General features: G+C 39.6%; 1 protein-coding gene across 2 annotated transcripts; it reads right to left on the bottom strand.

Moving 5' to 3' along the window:
* Positions 1 to 2,478: 2,478 nt before the first annotated feature.
* On the bottom strand, positions 2,479 to 20,358 carry b3gnt2b (UDP-GlcNAc:betaGal beta-1,3-N-acetylglucosaminyltransferase 2b). 2 transcript variants are annotated; one of them, XM_077730154.1, is made up of 4 exons: positions 20,156 to 20,358; positions 19,945 to 20,026; positions 11,662 to 11,800; positions 2,479 to 5,890 (listed from the first exon to the last, which is right to left on the bottom strand). In XM_077730154.1, exon 4 carries the CDS (start codon positions 5,870 to 5,872, stop codon positions 4,679 to 4,681), a length of 1,194 nt encoding a protein of 397 aa, XP_077586280.1. In that variant the 5' UTR covers positions 5,873 to 5,890; positions 11,662 to 11,800; positions 19,945 to 20,026; positions 20,156 to 20,358; the 3' UTR covers positions 2,479 to 4,678. The 2 variants fall into 2 exon arrangements, with proteins under 2 accessions (XP_077586280.1, XP_077586281.1); XM_077730155.1 differs by lacking the exon at positions 11,662 to 11,800.
* Between the last annotated feature and the right edge of the window lie 1,083 nt (positions 20,359 to 21,441).

Here is a 21,441-nt window from a genome sequence, read left to right as displayed (position 1 = left end):
AACGAGGAGTCCCGGCTCGCTGTCTTGGAAGAATTGTGAGCGAAACCGTCGCCTGGCTTCAGGTAGCATCAAACCCCTGCTGCTACTAGCCGCTAGTATGCTAGCTTGTAGCCATCACAACAGACCGAGAACGGAAACCATTGCTTGGTCGCTTTGAAACATTACACCAAAAGGGCATCGGAAGTGCCTTGCAGTTTACACGTATAGGGACTTTTAGCCCCGGGGTTGTTCACTTAAAAGGAGTCAAAACCAGCACCAAATACCACACTAAAGTAAAGTACGGATAGTTGGAACTCGGTACTTTGACCGCCCGCCTCCTAAAAAGCTGGCCGCCGTTCACACGGAGAAGAACTTCAAAGTAAAATCAAAAGTGGCTACATTTGGTGAATGAGCGTGATCTTTTGCCTTTAAAACTCACTCCCTGACATATTTAATTTATAAAATATCAATTATAACACTAAATTATGTTTCAAATATATTTACATAATGTATCTCTGTATCCACAAGATCTAGTAATGGATTTATTTTTGTAGACAAAGCAACATGTTTCCGGATCACTATAGGTTTCAACACAATACTTGATTGTCATCATTTTTTTTCTTTTACCACTGCTTCGATGGATGTCTGAAAGGCGAAGAAACGCCTTCGGGCATCTCTCGTTGATGTCATTTCTACAATTTAAAGGGTGTTGTCTCCACAATAATCGGAATGTATTTAAAAATACTCATGTTCCCCCCTAAAAAGGAAAAGTAAACTCATACATGATTGGGGTCCTTAATGTAGACGATTTCGAAGTTCGGACATCATCGTCAAAATAACTATATGTAAAAAGTTTTTTTATTCAAATCATTTTCTGAACCGCTTTATCCTCACTATGGTTTTAAATATGTGGAGGACATGCAGTGGGAAGCAAGTCAAGAGATGAACTCAATAACGGAAAATGAGGATATCCTCAAATTAAAAAGGACACATCCAGTAATAAGTGCTTGCACTCAGACACTAATTTTGTAGTCGTTTCCTCTGTCATTCATGACTTCGTTTTCAAACTTAGCCCCCCTCCATGGGTACCAGCAGTATATATTGCTCCTGAAAGCTATTTTTTATTTTTTTTATTGGTACCAGGGGTGATTAATTGCACTTGCCTATGTTCCCCGGAGTTCACTATTTAGCACCCTTTCCTCCATTTTGTGAGCAGATCTTCTCAGAATTTCGGCAAACCCATAAGAGTCGTGCTGAGCATAATATGACTTTTTATCGGCATCTTCAATGTTCCAATAAACTGTCAGTGGTGGAATACGCTGCTGCCCTCTGTAGGAAAAGAAGAGCACTGCAGAGAACACAAACAGGTGACGTAGTCATTTTGTATAGTAATATTTACAACTCGATGTCATTTAACGTTATAGTTCATTTTTCTTCTCATTATTTTCCCTTTTTATTCACTTAAGTAATATTTTGGCATTTGTCTCCAAATTCCACCAATATTTGGAGTATTTTGAAATAGCTAAAATATTATTATTATGATTTTGCTTTTTAATTGTGATTTATTATTCGTGCTATTGGAATTGTTTTCCTCGCAGATTTTTCGTTTATATTTTGAGTTTATTGTTATATTCTGACGTTGAAAATAAATTGAAACAATTTAAATAATCATATTTTTTTGTAAATATGAATCTTTATACATATATACTATAGATTAATGAATTTAAAATGGAAAAAAACCTCCACAAACTGTTGTTACTTCCCCAAGAAACTCTAAGGTAGATGTTTTTCATTGTATTTAACTCAATGCTTTGTGACAGTGGCGATCGATGTCCAATTAATTCAAACCAGGAAGACGTGGTGAATGTTCATGTATCAGTGCCATTGACGGGGCCAGACATCAAATTGAATTTGACTGAATGATATGAATGAACAATCATTTTTTCGCTTCCGGTCAAACTAGATTAGAGTGGTCACGCTGTCAATTGCAACTAATGAGGTAAATGAGTGCCTTATTTAGAAAAAAATGAATTTTTGCATGAAAGAGTTCATTTCCAGCAGCAGTTTAGATAGTAGTTGTCCTTTCTTTGCTTTTTACTGGTGAGGATAGGTTTGGAATGCAAACTAAGTAAAACCTAATCCTGTAGGGCAAAATATAAATAGAAAATACTTTTGGTCTTTAATTTTTTTTCTTCACAAATCAAGTCAAGCTTTTTCTTGTTATATAAAAAGGGTGGTGATGGGGTGGTTAGTTCTCGGAACAAAATTTCTCTTCAAGTACCATCACAATTGGTTTACCACTAAAATAATGTATTCAGCAAGAAAATCTTGACATGCTACTTTATAACTTTGATGGTACGAGATAAACTTGTTGGTGAATCTGATCTATATTTACTAATTCAGGGATTATTTCTTGTATCATAAGAGTGCGCCCAAGTAACACTAGTGTTAGTCATACGACACATCAAATAAGAAATTTAAAAAAAAGACGGCAGGAGCTTCCAGGTGTCTTAAATTTATTGATTTTGCAATAAAAACTCACTTAAAAAGAACAACACAATGACTGAAAGAATCCACAATACCAAAAGCAGTCCCGCTTACATTTAACATTAGACATTCAAACCACAAACATCAGGCACAGATTTGGTCTACGGCGCTCTCGGAACAAGATGACGGACAGGATGCAGATATTGCACCCAATCATATTGATACAGCAAAAAAATATTATCCTCCTGTTTGCCTTCATTTTGCTATACATTCGCAGTCAAAATCTCAATAGTGTATCCTAACTCACCTCTATTTCATTAGTCTTTACCCTGAGCGAACCGTTCTTTCTAAAGCATTTGTGTACACGACTGGCAAAAACTTGTCATTTTGGCTGGGTTTTCCCCCCAAAAAACCTGACTCTTTGCAAGTTGCGCATAAGTATCCAGCATTTTATAATATTTATTTGTTATTCTTCAACTTAACACAATAAATCTAATACCAGTGTTTTAAGTCACAAGACAAAAGGGGGTGGGGGGGTGATAGCCAAGAAACGGGTTCCTACAAGAGCAGCAATGACTGAACGTAATCATTTCAAGTAATCATCATCTGGGATAAGACGTCTCTCAATGCATACAAATAAGCCAAACAGTGTTCTTATTTGATTGTCATACACATGAAAATCTGACTAATATTATTTACGTGATATTCCTGTCACAGAACAGATAAAGGTTGTAGGAATCCATTTAGTTATTCGCCGCTCAGCAGTTTAGATTACTGACCTGACCAGCAGGGGGAGTCTTAACCACTTTCATGCTCAATTTTAAAATTTGTTGAATTATTTTTCACACGTTTAATACTGAAGACCGTGACGAGTAAAGCTAACAAACGACCAGCATCTCCGGCATTTGGCCAAAAAGTCACTTCGCAATATCATTAAAATCACGACAAAACTTGTCATTTTCCTATGCTAGCTAAATCCCTTCAATTGTGAAACTGCATTCGTGACATTTTGGTTGTAAGTTTGAGAAGGGTCCGCCATCAGCCAATGTTCGGCACGTATCGGTCTAATTTAAAGTCGTGTTCCATGAGGGAAGTTTAACATCGGATTTTACGTACGCAATAATCAACATCTGCCAAAAGTATCTGAAGAAATCACCAAATATGAATTACCAACATACAAGCATATATCGTCTCAATTTTTTTTCGTAAGTATGGTGTGAGGCAGACACGTGGAACAACAGGTGTGCATATACATTCACAATTTACAGTAGCGCAAATATCCAAAACTAAAAGGATTAGCATCAGCTGTTGATTTGGACAGACGGTAGGTACATTCGCAAGTGAGAAATCCGTCCAAATTCTATTCTTACGTACATCGAATAGGTTGTTGGGATTCTGATATTACACACCAAATGTACATCACACGGCTTTAAAATAAAGTCTGTCTAAGGACAACCCAATGCGTACATAATCCTTCATTTCTGAAATGGTCAAAAGCATCGCTAACACCAACAAGACAATTTTTGGAAGCAAAGTGATGAATTAGAATAAAACTCTTTGGCTGCGACTGGTGGCGATTGATGATTCATCCATTCACCTGAGGGGAAAGGGCTGGCAATGAATGGTCGCGGTTGACGACACCCATGTTAAGACTTTACTGTGCATGGGTAAAGTCTTAAATAATACAGCATTTTGGATGGCCCTGGTTTAAAGCTGACAGTGATAAAGCATTATAAATAGCGGTATAAATGTGTGCTCAAGGCACAAATGCACATTTGGTTGGTTCAAGCTCTTTGAACAGCAAAATGTGTACGTCATACAAAAAATGAAACACTGTACAAAAATAAGGAGGCCCACAAATCGGTTTTCACTAATTGGAGATTTAAAAGCACGCTAATAATTGATAAAATTCCGTGGTAATGTTTACGTTGGTGGGAATTTTTTGATACATTTTTATCATCCTAACCCATGTTCTCAGGGTAGAGGTTAAAATAAGGTCAAAAGGATCAAATTCTGCAATCTTGATCATAATATATTTTTTAAAAAGCTCCTTTGATGGTGTACTGCAATTGTAAAACGGCTGCCTTAAATATTCTGGAGCTCCCAAATGGTCTCCAAGGCGTTACCGCAATGCTCTGAGCAAAATAATGAGAATCTGCCCACTTCAAGTCACCTCATAATGGGCTAAACCTTTTGTTGAACACATCTCACCCTACTGGCAGTTGAGATCTGACTGGTTAAGCCAGGACCAAATCTGGATCATCTCCTGTGGTGTTCGAGGGTGAACTAGAATCAGACCTTTGTAGGTGCATGGGTTGGAACGGTACCTCTCTTCGATGTTGAAAGTCTTGAAGCCTTTGTGGTTCTCGGGGGCCAGCCCTGCCTTCGAGAGGCACATGCCCGTGTACACGTCGTCGATAGGATAAAGCGCCACCCGGGGCGAAATATCGTGAAGGCGGGCGGCCACGCTGGCCGAGAACAGGTAGCCACCGCCACCGGCGTACGGCGGGTAAACGCCAATAAATATGCTCTCGGGTATGAAGTATTTAATCTTTTTCTGCCTGTGCGGCCCGGCATTGGTAATGACGTCGCCCACAAAAAGCTCGTCAGATTTGGTCTGCGACAGCCCGGCCAAGAATTTCAGGATAGCGTAGGTGTTGACGAAGACGTCGTCGTCACCTTTGAAGATAAAACTGGCGCCAGGGCAACGCGTCTGGATCCAGTCCAGGAAGAGGACCTCTTTGACAGTCAGGTTAAAGAATGAGTCCCGGTAGTCCCATTGGATGATATCTTTGTGCCACTCGCTCTCGTAACTGAGCATTGCTGAGAGATCCGGGTGGTGATCTCCCGCCATGGCCCGACCCAGGAGGAAGATGGTCACCACGGTCCGGTTGGCGACAAGGCCCGCCCGGCCCCAAGACTGGCGGATGGCCTGTCGCCTGTCAAAATGCGGTGCTTGGGACTTGACAGCGAGCAGCAGGAAGGGGGGATCCCGGCAGATGTCCGGTTGATCTACCAGGATCGGGTAATAACGGCAATTCATGTAGAGCATGAAGTCCTTAAAGCGCAAGGGTAGGGAATTGTAGTCTTTTATCTGAGTGATCACCCTGGTGTCCGTCTGGCAGCTATCAAAAGACACCTGGCTTACATTGAGCCAATCGGGCAGGTCAGCGACGGCGCTGTGATTGGCGAGGATCGGGTTGTTTCGGAAGTCCAGAATCTGCTGCTGGAGATTCCAGTAGCCAGGGCTGGGCGTCATCTTGCTCCAGAAGGGCTTGGTAGCCAACCGCACTTTGTCTTGAAAGCCCTTGTCCCAACCACTGTGTTTGGCAATCAGTAGGAAGAGGAAGACGTTGACCACTGTCACCGTCACCACAACTTTTAGCCTCACCCGCAGTAGTGCCATGATGGATGGTGGTGTGACCTGTATACACAAACATTTACATTTTGACATTTGCAAAGAGAACAAACCACCTTCGTGTATCTTTTATAGGTATGGCTTAAAACAGGGTTGTCCGATCTATTCCACAAAGAGCCGCAGTGAGTGCTGGTTTTCATTCCAACCCATCAAGAGGACACCTTTTCTTCAATCGGGTGTCCTACAAGTGCAATCAGTGGATTGCAGTCCGGTGCTTCTTGTTTTCTGCAGTAATCTCATTGGTCAAAGTGTCTGTGCTGGATCGGTTGGAACAAAAACCCTCACCCACAGCGGCCCTCGAGGACCGATTTGGCCACACCTGGCTTAAAGCTTCCTTTATGGTTGCTAGAACTTCCAATTTTAATTTTTCTAAGGAGGACGAAACGTCTGTTTCTTGTCTTCCATCAGGTATGAATTGAGAAACTGCCTAAAATAACCCCAAAATCTCAAAATAAAAGCAGGGATTTCTCTTTTAAGACATGGCTATTTTAGTCGCATTATAGACATGCCTCCCAAATACAGTCGTACCTCTACTTACAAATGCCTATAGATATGAAATTTTCCGTTTACGAAAGCTTTTTAAATGCAAATGAGTCTCAAAATATGAAAGACGCAACTTACAAAATATGGCTGTCTGACAACAACCACTATAATGTTTCAAAATTGTCTCTTACATACCCGTCAACCTTAATTAATGAACGCTGTCCAGTTGCCTTGTAATTCCCTCAGTTTTTATCCCCAACTTGAAAAAAGGTCCCAATCTTTCTAACGCATGAACAATTCAAAGTCTTCCTTCATTTTTAGTGTTTATTATAGTTTAGGGTGAGAGGAAGGTGATTAGGTTGAAAACATTTTTAAAAAAGGAGGGGGGGGGGGGGTAGAACGAAACACGTGATATTATCCTAAATCCAAGCTCCTAAGTGGATCAAAATTTTACTCCTGAGTTTACAAGTCACATCTTAAATTAACTACAGGCATCCAGTAAAGTGTTCAAAGTGAGAAAGTAGAAGTGAATAAGTACACTAACTGATTGAATAAGACAAACATGAATATTCACTTTGCTAAAATGGATCAGTATTCCAAAGTTAAAGGAAAACACAAAGAATACAACTTGTGGTTTAAACAAACTGAATATCAATCAAGTGGCATTCAAGTGGTTAGTCCGTCCGTTTCCTACCAGTTGCATATGACCGGAAATTGAAGGGTGTCTTGTCAGCCTTTTGCCCTGTTTGTGATGAAATGTGCCTGTGCACATTATGCTTCAACACGGATAGATTGTGTATGCTTATTATTCAATCTAAGACATTTATATATTTTTTCTATAATTTTCTCTCATTTTTGTGTTTCTCACATCTTTCATACAAAATTGGGACACTTTGACTATTTATAAAGGTTTTAGTTGGTAGATTTGTGAGGACCGTGGAATGAATTTACATATAAAGTACTGTTCTCCTTACGAAAAAGGTTCTGGAACCAATGAATCGAGACTTGAAAAACTAACTTAGAAAAATGAAAGCAGACAATGTGGCGAATAGCTGTTTCCAGTTGCTGCCCGAGCTCCTTAAGAAATGTCACAACGAGGGCCCATGTCTTAGGGACTGGTATGGCAAGTTCTCATACCTGTCAACATTGGCCAATTGCAGCATGAGCAAAATTCATCACACTGTCAGAGTAAGAGTTGTCGCCCGGGTATTCCGGGAATTTGATCCCGGCTTTGGCGAAAGCTCGAACCAGAGTGGTGGCCGACAATTCAGCCCAGGCATCCACAATCCATTGACATATTGTCGTGTAACTGGCCTGATGCTGCCCGTCAATTAATTTAATTGTCCAGAGGTTCCCAAGGGCGCTGGACCGTATTCACGCCAAGTACGAACAGAAGACAGGATATATCCTGGATTGATTGCGATCCAATTGCGGGGCACAATTGTTCACACTCAAAATCATATCTCGGGAGTATGCATGATGATGGGATTTGGCCAGAACCCGGAATATCAGAAGATTCGATGAAGGCGATACGGGAAAATGCACGGACCGCTACTGATATATACATACACATACACATACACACACAGCCATGAATCACGCTCTATACGGATTATATAAGAGTATATGACGTATGATGATTTTAAAAAGTATTTTTGTTGTTCTTATTTCAGTCAGGCAAAATGTCTTCATTTCTCCCTCTATCACTCATGGCCAAATGCCAAACTGATCTGTTTGTGCAAACTTAGTCCGACCAAACTCCACTTCAAATCAATAAATAACTAGAAGATCTCAATTGTGTTGAGATGCAATATTATGTCATATAAGCTACAGGGGAAAAAATAAGTATTTAGTCAACCACCAATTGTTCTACTTGAAAAGATTAGAGGCCTGTAATTGTCAACATGGGTAAACCTCAAGCATGAAAGACAGAAGAGGAAAAAAACTGAAAATCACATTCTTTGATTTTTAAAGATTTTTTTTCCAAATTAGGGTGGAAAATAAGTATTTGGTCACCTACAAACAAGCAAGATTTCTGGCTGTCAAAGAGGTATTACCTCTAACGAGGTCTAACGAGGTCTCTATTTGTTACCTGTATTAATAGCATCGGTTTTATCTCATTGGTATAAAAGACTGTCCACAACCTCAGTCTCTCACAATCCAAACTCCACTATGTCCAAAACCAAAGAGGTGTCGAAGGACACCAGAGACAAAATTGTAGACGTGCACCAGACTGGGAAGACTGAATCTGCAATAGGTAAAATGCTTGTTGTAATGAAATCAACTGTGGGAGCAATTATTAGAAAATCGAAGATATACAAGACCACTGATAATCTCCCTTGATCTGGAGCTCCATGCAAGACCTCCCCCCGTTGCGTCAAAATGATAAAAAGAAAAGTGAGCAAAAAATAAAGTAAATATGTCAACTAGCACAACTGTTAACAACGTAAATACATCAACGCAAACCAACACACGCAAAGCTAAAATGGAGGCTCGGGCTACCAGTTTTCGGGCGGCGAGAAAGACCTCGTATAATTGAAACGGACAAAAATGTAGGGAATCAAGTTCAAAGTATGGATATATTTGTAAAACTAAAACAAAAGACAAGAGTGTCGTCTGCTACCTTTGTAACACCGAGTTGGCGTACCACAACAGCTACCTGACTCAGGTTGTTTCAAAACAAACTAGGTACGTTTCTAAGTGTAACATTTGCCCTTGCCGCATAAGACAGGCCTTCATTGAGACAAACAAACAAGCTCCTCCACCCTGTGGGATAATTACCTTGCCTTTCCCAGAACACATGCACAAAAAGAAAAAACAAAGGGACCCTAGGGAGAACAAGGGGCATGGAATTAGTCCAAAAAAAAAACAGACCTACAACTTGTTGAAGTGTGCAACATCCCCAGCTTCACTCATGTTGAATAGTGGGAATTTAAATACTTTGGCTAGCAATATCCATATAAGGGAGCTCTCGCCTCAAAAGGAGGAGGTGCAGGTGATCACCCCTTAGCTTTCATATTCACCTGTTCATGTTGATATATCATGAGTAGTCTTCATATAGTATTGATAAATTCCTCAGACTCCGTTTTTTAATGTATTCAATATATAGTAGTACCTCTACATAAGAAATATTTAAGATACGTAAAGCCTCAACGGGAACATGTGTCCCTGATACAAAAGAAATTCAAGTTATGAAAGACAAAATATGAAAAAATCAAACCCTCGAAACAAACACTTCAAGCTCACTCACTCATCACTCATCTTCTCTGATTTACCTGAAACATCCCAATTTTTATTCGCCAATGGCAAAAAGGAGGTGGCCTGACGGCTTGAATGGTTAGCATGTCGGCTCTGGGGTCCTGGGTTGAAATCCAGGTCGATCCACCTGTGCGGAGTTTGCATGTTCTCCCCAGGCCTGTGTGGGCTTTCTGTGGGTACTCCAGTTTCCTCCCACATACCAAAAACATGCATGGTAGACTTGGCTAGAAGGGAGCTGCATCCTTGTGATGCTTTTTGTGTGCTTATGACCCTCGTTCGTCATGAAGTTCAAACACGCTCTTTCGTGAGTTTTCCGTTTGTGCTTGAGGCAATTAGATTCTCAGTTTTCCATCGTAGGCCAAGTTTTTCAAGGTGTGGGAGAAAAAAAGAAGCTGCCAGGCTGTTTAACGAGTCTTGCTCACCTATCACCAACTTCAGTTCACTGAACCCTTCCACCCCAATGGAAAATGTCTTTGCACGTCTTGTTTAATGGCCTAATAAATATGTTTTTGGCCCTCACATTTTATATAAAATTAGTATACTTTAAAAAATTTCTAAACTGTATTAAATAGCAATGCGGACGATTAGGACATTAACATGTAAAAGGAAACTGCTTACGGAAAATTACATGTTATGAAACAAATTAATTTCCTAAGTAGAAGTACCACTGCATGTGTGGTCAATTTTTTTACAGTTGATATACTGTTTAATACAGTCATTAGCAAATGTGATTCAGATTCATATGCTTATTGCTGTTTAATATAACCCCCTCCTATAATAAATTAAATGGCAAAATACAGTAGGTTCTATTCTAAAAAAAAGTTGTTTTTAATGTTCATTTATTGTAAATTGTATTTTGTGAAGGAGAAATATTACATATTCATTAATTGATTATATATCATCTACCTGAATGAATAATGGATTAAATAATTGCATTTTAATCAAATAAAATATTTATAATTCTAAGTGACATTTGAAAAATATTTTATGAAATAATCTGGCAATTGATTCATATCTAACAAAAATAGGAGTAATATTTTGGCATACTTTAATATTTTATACATATCCCAATTTCTGAACCGCTTTATCCTCATTAGGGTCGCGGGGGGTGCTGGGGCCTATCCCATCTGATTCAGAGGCCAGAGGTAGGGGACAAGGAGATGGACAACGATGCACACTCCCATTCTTAGGGGAAATTTAAATTGTCCAATCAGCCTACCATGTATGTTTTTGGAATGTGGGAGGAAACCGGAGTTATTTAATCCATATCCTACTAAATAATGTAATCCATTTATTGCAAAAAATTGTATACACTTTCCTCACAGCTGAAAAGGATTAAAAGGTAATGTGATGATCAGACAACCCCGCAACTGACTTCTGACTTTGTGAAATCAAAGTCAACGGTTTTAGTACCACTTCTGCTTAAAACACAAAATGTATGTCATGACATACATTGCAAATGAGCAACATTTGGGGGGATCTTGCGCAAAACATTTTAAGTCTTTGTGAAACTGTTTCAGAGAAGGTGTTGTGGTGAACTTTAAGAAACTCGCCAACGAGGCTCACTTTAGAAGAAGTCATCGGCAATGAGGTCTCAACAACATAAAACGGATCGGTGTGCTTTCATTACACATGCCTTCGAAATTGGTCCGGCAAGCTAATCCATCCCATTAAACTAGGTCAGAATACACAGTACTTTTTTTATTGTATATGAAAAATAGCTAGTGTGGAAATAAAGAATTGTTTACTATAATGATTGTGTATAGAGTGAGTTGAGAGGTAAATGATTGGAATTTTGAAAAATGACAAACTATTTTTGTTTAAAATGAAAGCTGTATAAAATGCTATCAGCACACTGATCTCTAATTTTCACTGCGGGAAAAACCAGGCCCAGGAAGGAACATCACCTTCACTTGTATACTGCCACTGGAGTGGACATCTATTGACTTCAATGGCAGTGAAACATGCTCATTTTTTTGCCAGACCTTCCACTTCAAACATATTACACATCTATCGCTGTTTATTAGATTTCTTACCTATGGTGCCGAGCGGATCTTGGTCACGTTGCAATGTTGCCAAACCTTGCTTACCCCATACTTGGTTCCACTCAGTGGGACCAGAGGAGTCAATAGGACGTCAAGAGGAAAGGAATGGTTCTGTCAAGTGACTTTCAAACTGAAAAAAATAAATAAATAAATAAACAACACAGGTAATGGCAGCACAGCCGGAAAAAGCACAAGAATTAGGAGAATTGATGACTCTCATAATGGTTCCTCTAAGGAACACTGACAACGTCAACGCTAGTCCTTTTCATGGAAAATGATACGACTGATTAATCAGTTAATTGGCCACTTATAAACTATTTGGTCAATGTCCTCTTCTGGAATTTAGGAATCTTAAATACTTGGGATTCAGCTTGCCCAAATCCAATCCAATCCTGGTGATTGAAAACCAGGTCACTGATTAAGTTAATAGAGAACCAATTGAAGTCAGTACAATATAAAATATTTTCTGGGGGGTAGCAAGATTACAAGCAAAGGGTTTAAAGCCTTTTCATGAGTAACCATACAGTGCTGACACATGCAAGCAGACATTATCGAAAATAGACTTATTTGATTAGGTATTTTAGTGGTGAATCTTGTAACCGAAGAACTTATATAACAGACAAAAAGAAATTATGGATTTCACAAAAACATAAGCAAAGAAAAAATACTAATATTATATTCTTCCTCATACAGTCGTGCATATGCATATGCATATGCATATGCATATGCATATGCACGACTATGAGGAAGAATATAATATTATAATATATAATATACATATACATATACATATACATATACATATACATATACATATACATATACATATACATATACATATACATATACATATACATATACATATACATATACATATACATATACATATACATTTGTGTGTTGCAGTGGCTGCTGTCATATCTGCCTGGCGTGCTTTTAAATAGAATGAAATTCTTCGTTATCAACAAATAGTTGTCACTGTGACTCCGCTTGTAAGGGGTCATCACTAATTATAGCGAGAGAGAAAGCAGCATACATGTATTCGTCAGTTGGACCATAGCACAAACATGTACGTTATGATGTGTCTGCTGTGTTCTGTTACATCCAAGAGTCTTTCATTTAATTCACTAGGGAAGTTTATTCACATTTTTATTAAATATTGCTTCAATTGTATTTATTTGCCAATGCTATACTAAATGTTTTGCCTATGTGCCACTATTTTTAATCGGTATCAATAGGAGTATCACACCACTGCAAATCTACCAAGACCAGGCCGTCACTCTAAACGTAGACCTCAAACAAGGAGAACATTGATCAGAAATGGAGCCAAGAGCCAAATGATCACTCTGAATGAACTGCTGAGATCTACAGCTGAGGTGGGAGAGTCTGTCCATTAGACAACAATCAGTCAAACACTGCACAAATATGGTCTTTTGTGGAAGAGAAGAAAGCCTTTTCTCAAAGATATCCATAAACAATCTCATTTAAAGTTTGCCACGCGCCACCTGGGAGACACGCCAATCATGAGGATGGTGTTCTCATCAGATGAAACCAAAATCGAACTTTTTAGACACAATGCAAACATTTTAACATTAAAAACAACACAACCCATCAGCCTGAGCACACCAATCCCCAATGTCATACATGGTGGTGGTAGCCTTATAGTTTGGTCCTTCTTTTCTTCAGCAGGGACAGGGAAGATGGTTAAAATTGATAGGAAGATGAATTGAGCCAAATACGGGATCTTTCTGGAAGAAAACCTCCGAGTTTGTGAAAGATCTGAGAAAAGGGACTTTGATTTATCTGCCAATAGCACAATGATCCAAAACATCAAGCCAAATTCTCCATGTAATGCTTCACAAACAAACAGCCAGGTATTAGAATGGCCAGGTCAAAGTCCAGACCTGAAGCCAGTCGACAATCTGTGAGCAAAGCTGAAGACAGCTGTTCACAAATGCTCTCCATCCAACCTCACTGAGCTCGAGCTGTATGGAAAGGAATAATCGGCAACAATTTCAGTCTCGTACAAAACTGATAGAGAAAAAACCCAAGGGACTTGCAGCTTTAATTGTAGCAAAATGTGATGGTACAAAGCATTGTTGAAAGTGTGCCTAATAATATTTCACACCCCACTTTTCAGGTTTGTATTCATAAATGTAGCTGTCCCTAAGGGGGTGTGACAATTTAGGTGTTCCATTGATATTTTTGTGTATTGTGTTCATCCGATATTTTGAGTTACATGTGTATTCTTTTCCTTTTCTTTCTATATATTTCATAATGTAAACCGTGTGTAAAATTTTGATCTTAGAAATTACAACAGGACATGAAAGAGTGGTCATGTGACCAACAGAGAGGGGTGTTGGGAAGGACGTGCTTTGTTCAGACGTAACAATTGAAAAAAAATAGCAGCTCTTAATTCAGATCAGAAAGCGCACGTTTTTCACTTTAGCTGCCCCTAACGGTCTTCTGCTGGTCAGAATCAAACCATGCATCGACTGATGTATGACAGGATTTATGTTTTGATTTCTTCCATGCACCAAACGACGACAACTATTACAGCACAAAATTGTTATTTACAACAAATAAATTACAACAAGTAATCTCTACAAATAGATAACGACAATTTTATTACCGTGTGCGCTTTCATTTCTTTATTGTATTACTATGTCGTTGAATATTTGTTCATTTTGTGAAATTTTTATCTAGTATTAGTTCTAGTATTTGTTTAGTCCAGATTTTATTCTCCATGTGTGTTTTTCAAACATTTTCTGCAATTATTCTGGTTTCCACATTGTAAAAGTTACAATTTTCCTTAGCATTTGCCAGGAGTAGAAGAGCAGTCATTGGGGATCCAGTTTGATGGGTTTCTGAGCAAATTGTGCAACATCCGGCCCCTGGTGGTGTGTCGTCCTCTGAACTGGGGCGCATCTAAACAATCCCCAATCCCCAGGGACCGCCAACAGGAAGCGGGACGGAACAACAAGCAGCGTTGCTGCAGAAACCTTTTGAAGATTTGCATTCAAATGGGAAGGGTGTGTGGGATCATTCCAATTTTATCACATCTATAAGGAGTGGACAGGAAGGCACAGCCAGGAGGAGGCTGACACTTGTCCTCTTTGTCAATTTACAGGGCGGGACTCCATTGAAGTATTTTGTCTGTGAGGTTCATGCCTTGCCGTGGGGGTTGGTTGGTGCGTTGTGACTTCAGAATTGCGACAAATAATAGAAACTGTCCGTGGGAAAACCTGTTTAGAATAGTTTTTGGAGTATTTTAAGTGGGGGAGAGGGTGATATCTTGCACATCAAGTCTCTGTTTTAGAGGTTTATTTTCCCACTACGACATTGATAAAGGTGTTTAATACTTCTACTAAGTGACCAAATTAATTTTTCAAGACAATTTGGTCACTTGGGAAAGCTGCCTGCCTCGATGGTTTCCAACATCTCCATCTGTTGCTGTTTGGAGTAGGAGCATCACCCACAGTCAACACCTTAGGCTAAATATAGACAACACGAGTCATATCCTGTTCTACAAGAAACACATGACTGACTGTGGGTTTACTTTGAGGAGGGGGTGGGGGCAAGCTAAGGAAAAAGTTTTAATAGACTGCGTGGAACTATAATTCCATTTGAAAGATTTCCAATCCGTCTGAACTGATAAGGCTATCAGTGAATGATCATGTTTCAGTCTCATTGCCGTACAAAGCATTTGAACTTGGATGCAATATTTTTTTGAAACCATCCTGTTTTTTTTCTTTTCATTATTTGAATTACTTTTTAAAACATGTTTTATTTGTGTTTTATTATTTAAAAAAAGAAGCTATGTATTCATTTATTCATTTTCCGTACCACTTATCACAAAGGATGTGGGGGTGATGAAGCCTATCCTAGCTAACTATGGGAGGCAGGCGGGGGACACCATAAAACGGTTACAAACCAATCGCAGGGCACAAGGAGACACAACTATTCACACACACCCTCATAATTAGGGGCAATTTAGAGTGCTAAACCAGCCCGTTACGCATGTTGTTGAAAAGTGGGAGGACCCGGAATACCCAGAAAAAAAACAATACAAGCCCAGTGATAACATTAAAATAAAAATATAGCATACATTATAATCATAGATTGTACAATAACAAAATTCAAATCACAATATTATAAGATGAAGTCATTTTGTTGCTTATTTGTATTTAACAACCGGATGTTGTTTGGTTTCGCGGGCTTCAACTTTTGTCGACTTTAAATCTGTTTGAGCACAAAACTGCTATTCCCATGTAGAAGATTTAAATAATACTGAGATTATAAAAAAATTCATGTTACAAGATGTTCTTGATTTTACGTCACGAAAACCAGAAGTTATTTGTTTCAAGGGGAATCAACTTTTGCCAACGCGTCTGTGTGAGCTCAACATTGTTTGATTGCATAAAATTAAAAGATGTAGGTGATATAGCAAGAAAAAGTCGTAAGGATGATATTTAAAATGTTACATTACTTATTTTTGCATCACTTGAACCTAAAGTTGTTCGGGGTCCATAGACAATAACTTTTGGTGACATTTGGTCCCTATGAAAAATTTAGATTTTGGAATAATTTTCAGGATTTATTTCATTCCTGGTGTTACAACTTTCATCATAACAACATTATAATGGTAATATAGGCGACATCGTTTTTAATTAGTAGATTTTCATATGGTGGTGTGCATTGAGATTTTTCAATGCAAAAAAAGTACATTCATGGCGATACACTTTAATGAGGTTGGTCCACTGTCTATAAAAATAAAGATTGCAGACGTCTTGTGTTGAATGACGGTACAAAGTTACTGGAAACATGAAGCAGATGATTTTTTAATTTTCTGCAAGCAATTTCGATTTTCATTTCTTTTTTTTTTAAAACAAATTTGATTCCATGCTCTAGCATTCCACTGTGATGTAAACGTTGCAAAAATATAGGGCAATACATAACTGACCTAATTGAAACTGGGGAAAAAAACTACTAAGCAGTGTTTGCTTTAAGAACTAAAATGTACCATAATTGTTAAAAATTTAAACTCTTGTTACATGTTGGTTTATTTTAATGATTTTGTTAAAAAATAACTTTTAACACAAAGCACAGATACTAAAAACAGAAGTGAAAGAAGAACTGATGCAATCTGTGGATATTCTACACAAACACACACGATCATGCATTTCACACAAAAAAAATGAAAGGAAGTGAAATGAAAAAGAGGACTTAAAAAAAGTAACATTTACTTTCCTAATTGAATAACAAGGAAAGTAATTTTATTTATTGACATAAGTTTAAAGTTTTTCATTTGAAAGATGATAGTTATCGTAATAATAATAATTAACTTAATTAACTATCACATCTTTTGTCTTTCAAATTTGAAACTTCAAACTTCTGTGAGCAACTAAAGATATTTAAGGATAAGTGCTTTTATCGTTTTATCGCCCAGTCATACTTTATAGTGACATTTTTCCATAAAGTCTGACATATCACTGAAAATGTAACTACAGCAGTATTTCCAATTTCATACCACCACCAAAAATACATTAGTAATAACAGCAATGTTATGATACAGAAGAAACTGTGCTACATAAATCTATTTGATTTCCAATCCGGGGTTGAAAAACGAGCAGAGTGCTTGTCTTTTATTGTATTAGAGCATTGGGACGCACTTAGTTTGTGCTCCCTGTTATGCCTGTGCAGACAGCCCATGTATACTCAGAAAATCATTACCGTCTTGTTGTTTATCACTTTGTTGTAATTCACATTTCAGTCTTTTGCCAAGGAAAGAAGAATACAGGTTTCGGTGTCAGCAGTAATAGGGCGTCACCATAAATAGCGATACCCCACGGAGATAGCGTCCCACTGACCTTCTAACCCAAGTAAAGCTTCCCAATATATCAAAATCGGGAGAATAAGTAAGCCAAAACCGATTTATCAAATTAGCAATTTTGCTTAGCAAAGAGTACACTCGACAGGCAAAACAAAGAAAATTATGTTACAAATCTAACAAGATGATGATTTGTCCTAATTTAGAGGCAATGGTTTTTAAAAAAAATGATCAACCTTTTCTTCTATCACGTCACGTATTCGCGGTCACCACGTCCCAAATTCCCGATTCAATACAGTGGACATGACTAGTTCAAACTAACGTATTTTCACGACTTTAAGGCGCACATAAAAGACTTAAATTTTCTCCAAAATATACAGAGCGCCTTATAATCGAGTGCACTTTATTTATGGACCAAATACTAAAATGGTTATCCCGATAAAATAAAATAAATCAGTCAATAAGACAACTATGGCAGGTAGCCCCCGACTCTACTATTTTCCCGTAGATAAAGTACTGCGCAGTGACTGCTGGGAAATAGAGTTAAAAAAAATTGGCTATATGGAGGTGAAAATTGAGAATCAGGAGGCGGCTTTTACATGAGAAATTGTAAATTTAAACAATTTTAAGGCAATTTAAGGGATGCAACTGATACACGCAAGTGGCTTATATGCGAGTAAATGCGGTAAATCTGATAGCAGATTTAGACACCTGAAGCAATGGGCAATGAGTGTTTTTCTGTGGCATGACATTTTGTTGTTGACCAGTGTTATTGATCACCGTTTGTTGCCTGCGCCTCCCGGGATGGAAGCAGGCCTAATTCTGAGTGTCTGGAGTCATGTTGATGAATAATGAGGCAACAAGCATTAGGTAGACAAGGAGGAAGGGCGTACGAAAAAAAAAAAAAAAGAAATAGACAGAATGTATCTTTTGGAGAGGATATTTTTAAAAACTTTAAAATGTTGATGTTTTTTTTCCATTCTAGGGCCAAGCAAATATGAAGCTCCTAAGATGGTGTCACTTTAACAGTGACATGACTGATGGCTTTAAGCAATGGGCATCATTTCCTGATGACTTATAGCACAAAACATGTCTCTCAAATGAGTCGGACATGATTGGCCAACAATTGCCAGTTAAAGGCCAACGTGTACACAAAGTGTAGTACAAGTTGAAAACATGTTCAAGTGGCTCTCCTCGAGGCTTAACAGGTTCAACGTAGTGGACCCAAACCTGGGTTCAGTGAGTCAAGTCTCAGGGGTTCGGTGGAGCCTCTACCGCGGAGGTGAAGACACATTGACTCATCATGTCTGTTCACGATAACATGTCCCGCTTGACCATCGCTGGCTGCAGAAGATTACGTGACATTGCTTGGCCAATTAGTGATGCGAGGAATTTATGCATCTTAAACTTGAAAAAAAGGTCTTATTTTATACTATGCACGAAACTGGCGGGCTTGGGCGAATCCGCATATGAAACTGTCGGGCTTCGGCGAATGCGCATATGAAACTGGCGGGCTTTGGTGAATGCGCATTTGAAACTGGCGGGCTTTGGTGAATGCGCATTTGAAACTGGCGGGCTTTGGTGAATGCGCAGATGAAACTGGCGGGCTTCGGCGAATGCGCAGATGAAACTGGCGGGCTTCGGCAAATGCGCAGATGAAACTGGCGGGCTTCGGCGAATGCGCAGATGAAACTGGCGGGCTTCGGCGAATGCGCAGATGAAACTGGCGGGCTCCGGCGACTGCGCATATGAAACTGGCGGGCTCCGGCGACTGCGCATATGAAACTGGCGGGCTTCGGCGACTGCGCATATGAAACTGGCGGGCTTCGGCGACTGCGCATATGAAACTGGCGGGCTTCGGCGACTGCGCATATGAAACTGGCAGGCTTCGGCGACTGCACATACGAAACTGGCGGGCTGCGGCAAATGCGCATACGAAACTGGAAAGGTTCGTTGCATGCGCATATGAAACTGGCGGGGTTCGGTGAATGCGCATAAGAAACTGGTGAGGTTTGTTAACTCCAACAAGGTTAAGAACCACTGGCTTAATGAAAGTAAGGTCAAATGGGAGATTCTCAATAAAGGCAGTATTTCAGATTCAACCAACAACAACAACCACATAAAAAAACCTTTGTAGAACCCATTAGTATCCGATTCTCAAAATCATCCGTGCCTTTAACTGAGGTTGAAGTGATCAAGATTCATCCATTTGTTTGGTATCAACACGAATCTCGCCGTCCCCTAGGATTATTTGTGTTGACTTGTATCATGATACAGCCTCTGATAAAAACATGATCCGTTTGGATAGGGAGTCTGCTTGAATGAGTTAATGACAAATATTTTTGCATTGCTCTTATGAACGCTCCGACCACTGACTTTCAAAACCATGCAAAAGGGTTTCAGGAAAAGTGCAGTTGTTTAACTCGCCCGGTAGGTCAGCTTACTTTTTGTGGGCGCCGCCTGACGCAGCTGCTTCTCCCGGTGCACGACGCAACTCCACGGCGTCGGCGGCTTCAATCCCGCATTCTGGTTTTTAACACAAACGAGGGCATGAAAAACACTAAGAAACAAAAACACCGTAAAAGTAGGCAGAAAAGCCGTGAAAGTTAAGTGCGCGTGCTGGTAGAAGAACCAATAAGGACGACTGTTGCTTACTTGGTCTTGGTGGAACTCCAGTTGTGTTGCGTCGGTGGCGGACGATTCGTTCAAAAACAACGTATATCGTGGAGGAACGAAATAGAACGAATCACTATATGCGTTGACTCTTCTTAAGAAAGTTGGGATTTAAGGTGAGAGGGCGTTGAGGGTAGAAACGCATATGCAGCGTCTGAACTCACAGTGAGGGGAGGGAGCGGAAACAGACTCGGAACCTCTGTCACTCACTTCTACGAGTAGCCAATAAGAAGCCACTGATCAGGTAAGGGGTGGGTCTAAAATGTCACTTCCTGCTCACTTCCACCGAAAATGGTAATGGGAAAGACAAACAAGACGCGACGTTCACACGCTAGCCTGCGACCCTTTCATTCATTCATTTACTCATTAATTCAATCACTCAGTCATTCATTCATTCATTCAATCATACATTCTTTCATTCACTCATTCATTCTTTCATTCATTCATTAATCCATTCATTCATTTTCTGAACCGCTCTATTCTCATTAGGCCTGCGGGGTTGCTGGAGCCTATCCCAGCTGACCCCAGGGCCAGAGGTGGGGGAAGACACCTGTAATCGGTGGCCAGCCGATAGCAGGGCACAAGGAGACGGACAACCATGCACAATCACATCCACACCCAGGGACAATTTAGAGTGTCCAATGAACCTACTATGTATGTTTTTGGAATGTGCGAGGAAACCTCGAGTGGCCGGAGAAACCCCACACAGGCCTAGGGCAAACATGCCCATTCCGCACAGGTGGACCGACCTGGATTTGATCCCAGGGCTCCCAGTGAGCCTGACACGCTAACCACTCAGCCGCCGGGCCACGACATGATATCAATGACGTAAAAATAGAGACAAATGTGAAAACTGGATTATACCATCTGTCAATCACTTCAACGAGTGGCCAATAAGCAGCCTTCGTGCAGCAACTGGGCTGGGCTGATATCTGGCAATTCCTTCATTCTTTTTCCATACCGCGCATCTTCGTAAAGGAAACCCACCCAATCTGCAAACACAACTGTCTGTCAATAATGCTTAAATGTTTTTCAGGGAAGGTTTAGGAGTAGTTAGAAAAAGGTTACTTCAGTAAAATGGACAGAATGGACTGCTAGCCAATAGAATATGCTAAAACGTATTCGCATATTTTCTCATTTCAAGTCACGCTTACTCAAATGTAAAAAGGACGAATGCTTTATAAAGGGAGAATGTGGAATCTGATCATGACCTTAATCATGCAACACGGAGACGGTGGAGTGGTTTCTGGAAGAGATGGATGTCACAG

This window comes from Stigmatopora nigra, chromosome 12, assembly GCF_051989575.1.
Source record: "Stigmatopora nigra isolate UIUO_SnigA chromosome 12, RoL_Snig_1.1, whole genome shotgun sequence".
Classification (NCBI taxonomy): domain Eukaryota; kingdom Metazoa; phylum Chordata; class Actinopteri; order Syngnathiformes; family Syngnathidae; genus Stigmatopora; species Stigmatopora nigra.
The sequence above is the reverse complement of the archived record's forward strand: the minus strand, read 5'-3'. Positions and strand labels throughout refer to the sequence as shown.